Source organism: Gossypium raimondii, chromosome 11 (assembly GCF_025698545.1).
Source record: "Gossypium raimondii isolate GPD5lz chromosome 11, ASM2569854v1, whole genome shotgun sequence".
NCBI classification, from domain to species: domain Eukaryota; kingdom Viridiplantae; phylum Streptophyta; class Magnoliopsida; order Malvales; family Malvaceae; genus Gossypium; species Gossypium raimondii.
Window position 1 is genome coordinate 5801447 of NC_068575.1, and position 8961 is coordinate 5810407.

Sequence of the window (8961 nt, forward strand, 5' to 3'; positions counted from 1 at the left end):
AAATATCATCACTCAATTGGTTAATTTGCCACATCAACAATCCATTAGCGGATTAATGAAATTTTTAACAGTAGTGACTAGTTCAGAAAATTATCATAATTAGAGTGACCAAATTGAGAAAATAAATTTTAGAGTGATCTTGGGTGTAGTTTACCCTTATACTTTTATGCATGTCTAAAATTACTAAATTTTTTTGAGAGAAAAAGAAATTCATTACTGAGAAAGTCACAAAATAAAAGTGAATACAAAAAGGAGATGTACTACTAAACCCGAGCCAACAGGCTCACCCCATACACCCGAACTTACTGTTCACAATCCTTATTTGTATCAACGTAAGGCATAATTGCAACATTTTTCGAAAAAATAGATGCAAGGGAAAAAGCATTCCATTCTATGTGGTTTCCATATAACAAAGCCACTCACACAAGTGAGCAGGCTACCTTATTGGCACACAAACAGGTCCAAAAAAAGGACAGATGCTAAAACTAATCTTTCAACACCAAACGATCATGTAGCAACACACCTAGCTCAGATGCATCAATTATACATGGTTTTCCCCATCAAACTAGATATCCATAGTAGCCCAAAACACATACAGTTTAGCATAGTTATGGTCCAACTTTCGATAGTATGCATGCCTCCAAGGCCTGATGAAAAACAAGGGAGCCACTACACCCCAAAATCCCATTACAAAACCAAGAACTATGCTGACATAAAGCCAATTCACTTTACTTTCTTCACTGCTGCTTCCATTATTTTCAGAATCAGTTGAAAAATCTTTTGTGCTGCAGTTTTTAGTGAGAGGAGGTCCACAAAGATGATTGCCCATGTAAGAAAAGTTTTCAAAGCTTTGAAGCTGAGTGCTTGTTGGGATTTGTCCTGTCAAGTTGTTGTAGGACACATTGAAGTGATTCAAGAAATTCAAATTGGACAAACTTAGAGGGATTTCACCATTCAATTGATTCATCGACAAATCAAGAGATTCCATCAACTTCATGTTGCCAATGTTATCCGGAATATTTCCTGTTAGGAGATTTCCTGACAAATTTAATGATCGTAGCTCAACGAGACGTGCAATTTCTTTTGGGATCTCTCCCGTAAGACTGTTAGTTGAAAGGTCTATGCTAGTAACAAGCCCTAGTGTGGCACCGTATTCATCCTGTCGTCCTTTCAACACTAATAATGCACTCAAATAAAGACCTTCTGATACATACATATAGTTTTCCCGGTTGTTTCTGTTGGCCATTGAATACAATTTACGAAAACATTTTGGAATAGTGCCTGAAATGTTGTTATGTGCAAGGTCCAAAATTAGAAGATTTAGAAGATCACAAATTTTATGTGGAATATGACCATCAAAATTATTTGATCGAAGGCTTATAATCCTAAGTAATGAGGAATTGTCTCCAATCCATGCTGGTACACTTCCATTGAAATGATTTTCACTAAGATCAAGCATAATCAAACTGGAATTTTGCAATGTGGATGGCAATTCTCCAAACATGCTATTGTTTCGAAGGTTTAGCACTGCAAGATTTATATGCCCTAAAGAAGGTGGTATTTTTCCGGTCAAATTGTTGCTTCCCAAATCTAAAAGCCCCAAATCCTGCCAATGATTCCAACAATCTGGAATTTCTCCTGAGATAAGATTTTTATCAATGTAAAGAACTTCCATTAATTCCCCACTTGATGAATTGCAAACTAATTCAAAAAGAGATCCTGAAAATGAATTATTTGATAAAATTAAATGTTGTAAATTTCTGAATACTCTTGGCAATGGTCCTCTGAATTGGTTTGATCTCAAGTCAACAATGTCTTTCACATTCAAATATGAAATCCCTCCTGTAAGTTTATTAAAGGAAAGATTTAAATATTCAAATTGAGTTGGAAGGTTCAAAAACCAAGTGGGCATGACACCTGAAATTCCTGCATTAGAGATATCTAACACAAACAACTTCTTTCGGAATTTTAACCATTGGGGAAACTTTGGGCCAAGATGCCAGTGACCCAATTCAATAGTTTCACACTGAAATGGGGGAATCCAACTTGAGTTTGGTTCAAATCTAAGCCTATTGTGTGATGCTGTTAGAGTTGTCAATCTTGTGAGATTAGAAAAATGGGTTTCTAATACAACTCCTTCCAATAGATTATTCCTAAAATTCAGAGTTTCCAAACTTTCCAGTTGTCCAAAAGATAGAGGAAAAGTACCATTTAATTGATTTTCTGAAACATCAAAGAACTTCAAAGATGATAACTCCCCTATCGATGATGGAATGGGACCAGAAATTTTGTTTTGAGCAAGGGACAAGTAAGATAGATTTTTAAATTGTCCAAGTTGATCAGTTAAATGGCCAGAAAGTTGGTTATTGGACATATCCAATGACTCTAAGGAACCCAAACAATATCTAGACAAACTCTGTAGGATTTCTGATATTCCACCTTCAATTTTATTAAATGACAAATCCATCTCCTTCAATTTGCACAGATATTCCAGAGAGGTTGGTAATCTTCCTTCCAACATATAATTATAAGAAAGATCAAGGTGAGTAATAGAGCTCAAGTTTCCAATGGCGCTCGAGATTGTTCCTTGTAACTGGTTACCCCTAAGACTAAGGAACTGAAGACGGTTTAAACTATACAACGAATTGGGTATGGATGAATCGAGTGAGTTCCCACTAAGATCAAGAACTTCAAGAAACGAGAAGTTCCCAAAGTAATCTGGAATTGGGCCTTCCAAATCATTGTATCTAAGATCAATGGACACAAGACCATGAAGACTAAATATCCACTTAGGTACTGGAGAAAAGCGGTTCCAAGAAAGATCAAGAATAACCAGTGATTTTGAAGAATTAACACTGATCGAAGATGGATGTAATCCACAACCTGACAAGTGCAACTCTAACAAAGAAGGAAGTTTGAATGTTACCTGTTCCAAATCATCAAAATAATTACCTCCAAGATCAAGATACTGCAACTTTGAAAGATTCCCCAGGCTATGAGGAATTGCTCCCTGGAATCGTGCTCGAGAGAGGTTAAGATATGTTAAAACTCTCCAGCAAACCGAAAACTTCGGGATCTGTATGTCGCTAAAATTGTTATTGCTCAAGTCCGAGGAACCGAGATGCTTCACTCCAGCAGATGAAGGATTTATTTTGCCTCCTAGCAGGGAATTGTAGTAAGCTTCCCATTCAGCTGGTGTTGCGTTAAAATCTGAGGCTGAAAGAAGAGAAGCCAAGTGCAGTTGGTGGACGTGGCCTGTTGAGTTTTGGCAGAAGACACCAATCCATTCACAGCAATCCCTACCTTCAACCCATGAAGATAGCCTGTTTGAAGGATCAATAAGATCATTCTTGAATTTCAAAAGGGCTTCTCTCTCACTTTGAATGCAAAGTAGGTTGGAATTGGCATGACAAATGGTAGAACAGATAGCGGGAATGAGAAGAAGAAAAGGGAAAAAGGAAATTGGAAGAGGAGTAGTCATGGTTGCAATTGCCATTGCTCACAACTCCAAATATATAGACTAAGCTTAGCTAAAACACAAAAATACATGAAGTGCAAGGAAGTTTCTTCCAACAAAATTGTTGGTGCAACAATAGAATCAAGCAGACTCAGCAAGTATCTTGTCGAGCAAGCCTCGAATCTTGCTGAGCAAACAAACAATTTCGAGTTAAAGAAAGAAGAAAATAAGCTGGGGAAATTTGAGAGAATATTGATGAACAAAAACTAATTTGATTCATACATAAAACAATGGCTTGAAGCCAGTACATAACTCAAGCATAAGGCTTGTCAAAATCAACAAGTAATTACCTACCTCCACTAATTACATAGAAACTTGAAATCTTAGCTTGTAAACTTATACAAAAGTGTGTTTACAGCTTATACATAAGCTAATTACATCAATCAGAAAGCTAACTTAGTTAGAAATGAACTAACACTCATTTCATTAACTAAATATAACAAAATGAACAAAATGAGCTTGCATCGCCACCCTTGCATCTGCTCCACTTTGCTTGGTCTTCATGGCTCAGATGGAATCGAGTGTTGGCTTCATGTGACCAACTTCAACACTCCTCCTTGGTTAGCATGGTGCAAACACCTAATTTTCTTCTTAAATGCTCAAACCTTGTGACATTAAGGGCTTTAGTCAAAATGTCTCGCAAGTGGTCCTCTCAATTGCGGTGAATTAGCTTCACTTCTCGAGCTTGCTCCATTTCTCGAACAACATATAGCTTAATGCTAAAATGCTTTGTTCTTCCATGGAACACAGGATTTTTGGCAATTGCAACAAGAGATTGATTGTCACGAAGATCTCTGTTGCTTCCCTTTGATCCATATTCAAATCACCAGATTTTCCTAAGCCAAATGGCTTGGTTGATAAGACTTCTGCTTTGCACATACTCTGCTTCAGCGATGGATTGTGCCACCGGACTTTGCTTCTTGAGCTCCAGCAGAACATAGTGAACCAAGGTTGAAAGCATACCACGAGGTGCTTTTCATGTCATCTATCGATCCAGCCAGTCCACTATCGGTGTACCCAACTAGATTTAGATTTCCTTTCTGCTTTGTACCTTAAGCCATAGTCCAAAGTGCCTTTGACATATCTCGAGCACTCTCTTGGCGACTGAAAATGCTTCTCATTGCAACAATGCAAGAACCTTGAGAGCAATCCTACAAATACATTATGTCGGTCTAGTGGCAGTCAAGTATAGCAAACAACCAACTAGACTCCTGTAGGTAGTTTCACATACCTTCTCAAAATTTCCTTGGCTCGATAGTTTTTCTCCAACAGCAACAGGTGTTTTAGTTGGTTTGCTGTTTTGCATTGAGAACTTGGTCAGAATCTTTGTGGCAAAGCTCTTCTGACTTAAAAATATCCCATTCTGTGCTTGAGTCACCTCCATTCCAAGAAAATAGGACATCTCCCCAAGATCAGACATTTCAAACACCTCTTGCATCTTGGTCTTGAAATTAACCAGCACTGCTCGATCTCCTCCTGTCACCAGCAGAATGTCATCAACATATAGGGACACAATGAGTTGTGTTTGTGTCCCTTGCTTCTTGACATACTGATGTTGGCTCACTCTTGCTTCGATTGAATCCCAGATCACCAAGTAGCCATCGATTCTGCATTGCATCAGCCCTTGGAGCCTGTTTTAAGCCATATAGGGCCTTCTTCAATTTGTAGACCATATGCTCTCTCCCACTATTTCAAACCCTTGTGGTTGTTCAACATAGATGTCTTCATCTAAAAACCATTCGAAAGGCTGATTTCACATCGAGTTGATGAATTTTCCATTCGATTTGGGTTGCTAAGGCAATCAATGATCGATGGTGTCGAGCACGCCACTGGTGCAAAGGTCTCTGTGTAGTCCAAGCCATACCTCTGATGAACCCTTGACAACCAACCTTGCTTTCAGTTTGTTCAAGGTACCATCAGCATTTTGCTTGGCTTTGTACACCCATTTCACCCCAATCACCTTCCTTTTGATGGCCTTTCAACCAATTCCAGTGTCGGTTCTTCTCAATCATGCCGATCTCCTCGACCATTGCACGCTTCCACTCTTCTTTGAGCTTGACCTCTTCAAAGTTACTTGGTTCACTATGGCTATATGAGCCCTTTCATAAATCTCAGTCATTGATCTTGTTCCTCCGACCGGTTCATCATCAATGTCCATTTCAGAACACTTTGTTCGCTCGACTTGGTTTGTTGTAAGTTCTTGAAACTTCCTCGTGTTCATGCCTTTCCGGTTCCAACATGACCTTTCATCAAATACCACATCCACCTTCTCGACACTTTGTTTGTTGAAGGATCCAAGATCCTATAGCCTTTCTTAGCAGTCTTTGTAGCCCACCGTAAGACCGGTCGAGCCCTTTCGCACAATTTGTCCCTTTTAATGCAAGTACATGTGTGTAACATATGCATCCAAAGACCTTCAGATGAGCCGTTGATGGCTTGAAGCCAAACCAGCCTCGAATGGAGTCTTGATCCAAAGCCTTGGTTGGAAGTCTATTTTGAATGTATGTTGCGGTGTTAATCGCTACGCCCATAGTGCTTTAGGCGATTCTTCGAATCATTAAGCACCGGCCATATCCATTAAGCTCCTATTCTTCCTTTCACTTACACCATTCTCATTGAGGTGTATAAGTGTTGGTAAGTGGTGTTTGATGCCCGCTTATCACGAAGGCTTGGAACCGAGCTGAGGTGTACTCGGTCCCATTATCGACCCTTATGGTCTTGACTTGCACTGTTTCGTCTCATCAGCAGCTTTAAACTTCCAAAACACAAGTGGCCACCGATTTACTTTTAAGAAGTAAAGCCAGCAATATCTAGAGAAATCATCAACAAACAAGATGAAGTACTGCTTCCACTTAGTGACTCGATCCTCATAGGGCCACACACATCGGTGTGCACCAGTTGGAGTTTTCGAGGCTCTCGGGCTTGATTCATGGGAAATGGCAATCGGCTGTTTTCCTAGTGACACACTTCACACACATCATCATGGTCCACTGAGTTGATGAAGTTTTCAGCCAGGTCTTCTCGACCATTCGCCATCGATCCGAAGTTGGCATGTCCCACCTTTGATGCCACAACTTAGATTCATCGATGTGGTGTGTAGGCAATGTCTGACTTCTTTGTCCAGTCAACCACAAAGCTCTTATCAGCCATAGGGACTGCCATCAGTTTAGATCCACTTGGATCACTGATTTGGCACTGCTTGTCCTTGAACACCACAGAGTAACCTTTCTCTAGCAATTGAGCTATCTTTGAGTAGGTTTCACAATTTCGAGCACCAGAGCACATTTGAGATCATTTTGCACTGTGGGAGTGCATATCGACACATCACCTTTGCCTTCACTTGAATAAAGTGCCCATTACCAATTTTGACTTTGGTTCTACAGTTTACGTCTAAAGACTTGAAGATTGCAAGATCGGTGTCATGTGATTGGTGCATCCACTGTCTAGAGCCAACCAGATGAGAGCCTTTCTGAGCGGTGAGCATGACACAAGAAAGACTTGCTCCTCTTGGTCACTCGTCCTCCTTAGCTACTCGAGCCTCAGCTTTCATCTGTTGAGACTGGTTCTGTCTTGTTTTGGTCTTGCTCTTGCAAACTCTCTCAACATGACCCTTCTTCTTACAATCTTGACACACAAGATCTGGATTGAACCAAAGATTTTCTTCGGATGACCACCCTTCTACGCAGTGCTTGCAAGTTTGACCTTCTCTTCTCGCACATCATTCTTTGGCTTGTCTCTCCAGCCTTCTTGCCTTTGTAGGCGATTTGTCCTTGCTTGAAAGGCACCTTCTTGATGCTCTTCCAGTCTACTTGCTCTCCTCTACTCTTGAGCATATAGAGCATTGATCAACTCGGTCGGAAATGGTGGATGATCCCTTGAGTCCTCGAGAGATGAGATTTTGCCTCATACCTCTCGGCGAGTTGCTATTACTTTCTCCACTATCCTAGCTTCATTAAACCGCTCTCCAAGGAGCTCGATGCTATTAACCACGACCATAATCCTGCTGAATATTGCTTGACAGCTTCTTCTTCTTTCATCTTTAAATTCTAAAATCTCTCCTCAAATTCAAGAATGCTTGTTCTTTGTCCTCTCTCTGTCCCTTGAAACTCTTCTTGCAACTTATCCAGTTCTGTTTTGGTGATTCACGAGCCATAATCCTTGTGAAAATCACATCGACATCGAGTTCGAATGCAAGACATGGCCTTGTGCCTCTTGGTCCTCTCATCGACATCTTTGCTGATCCGAGCCATTTGTTGGATTGCCTCTAAGTGGTTCCGGTTCAACATCTGAGTTGACCACCTCCCACAGATCATAAGCCCGCAGTAAGTCTTCATTTTGACCACCCATATGTGATAGCCTTCTCCATTGAATACTTGAGGTGCGGTGGTGAAAAGCTTGATGAAGCCATGGATTTGTATAACAGTCCCTTAAGAAATAAGCTCTAGATACCAATTGTTGGTGCAACAATAGAATCAAGCAGACTCAGTAAGTATCTTGTCGAGCAAGCCTCGAATCTTGCTGAGCAAACAAACAATTTCGAGTTAAAGAAAGAAGAAAATAAGCTGGGGAAATTTGAGAGAATATTGATGAACAAAAACTAATTTGATTCATACATAAAACAATGGCTTGAAGCCAGTACATAACTCAAGCATAAGGCTTGTCAAAATCAACAAGTAATTACCTACCTCCACTAATTACATAGAAACTTGAAATCTTAGCTTGTAAACTTATACAAAAGTGTGTTTACAGCTCATACATAAGCTAATTACATCAATCAGAAAGCTAACTTAGTTAGAAATGAACTAACACTCATTTCATCAACTAAATATAACAAAATGAACAAAATGAGCTTGCATCAATGACCCTTGCATCTGCTCCACTTTGCTTGGTCTTCATGGCCTGTATGGAATCGAGTGTTGGCTTCATGCTGACCAACTTCAACAAAAATGCATTTAATTGATAATAGGCTGCTGGAAATTTCAAAACCCCAAATTCCGCATGGAAGATTCTTCCAAAACCCCAAATTTCCACAGAATGCATTTAATGTCCACAAAATTTGGTATGAAGGGAAATTTCTAATTAATTGCATTTAATTTTCCACAAAATGTAATTAAATTGGATGCCGTGGTCCCTTAATAATTTCTTCATGCATAAAACAATATTAAATAAATTATAATAAAAAATCTAAAATTATAATAATTAAAGTAATAGAGAATTAGTTATTGGATTTGCTCCGTGATATCTTGGAAACTAAAAAAATTAAAGTAAATTATAATAATATTTTATTTAATTTTATTTTAAAATTTAAAGATTTTACTTTTTATATTTTTGGACATTTTAAATTTTTATATATATTTTAATTTTAAAAATATTTTAGACTTTTGGATTTTAAAATGTGACATATAAGATAGAATAATGTCACGTAAATATGAAATACTTGTGAC

At 38.9% G+C, this 8961-nt stretch overlaps 1 protein-coding gene across 1 annotated transcript; it reads right to left on the reverse strand.

The window, feature by feature from the left end:
- Positions 1-565: 565 nt before the first annotated feature.
- LOC105761407 (receptor-like protein EIX2) lies at positions 566-3496 on the reverse strand. The gene has a single exon (XM_052623545.1). The coding sequence runs from the start codon at positions 3494-3496 to the stop codon at positions 566-568; it is 2931 nt and encodes a 976-aa protein (XP_052479505.1).
- Between the last annotated feature and the right edge of the window lie 5465 nt (positions 3497-8961).

Excerpts from the sequence above, each read along its gene's own strand:
- LOC105761407 (XM_052623545.1), bottom strand. The coding sequence starts at position 3,496 with ATGGCAATTGCAACCATGACTACTCCTCTTCCAATTTCCTTTTTCCCT.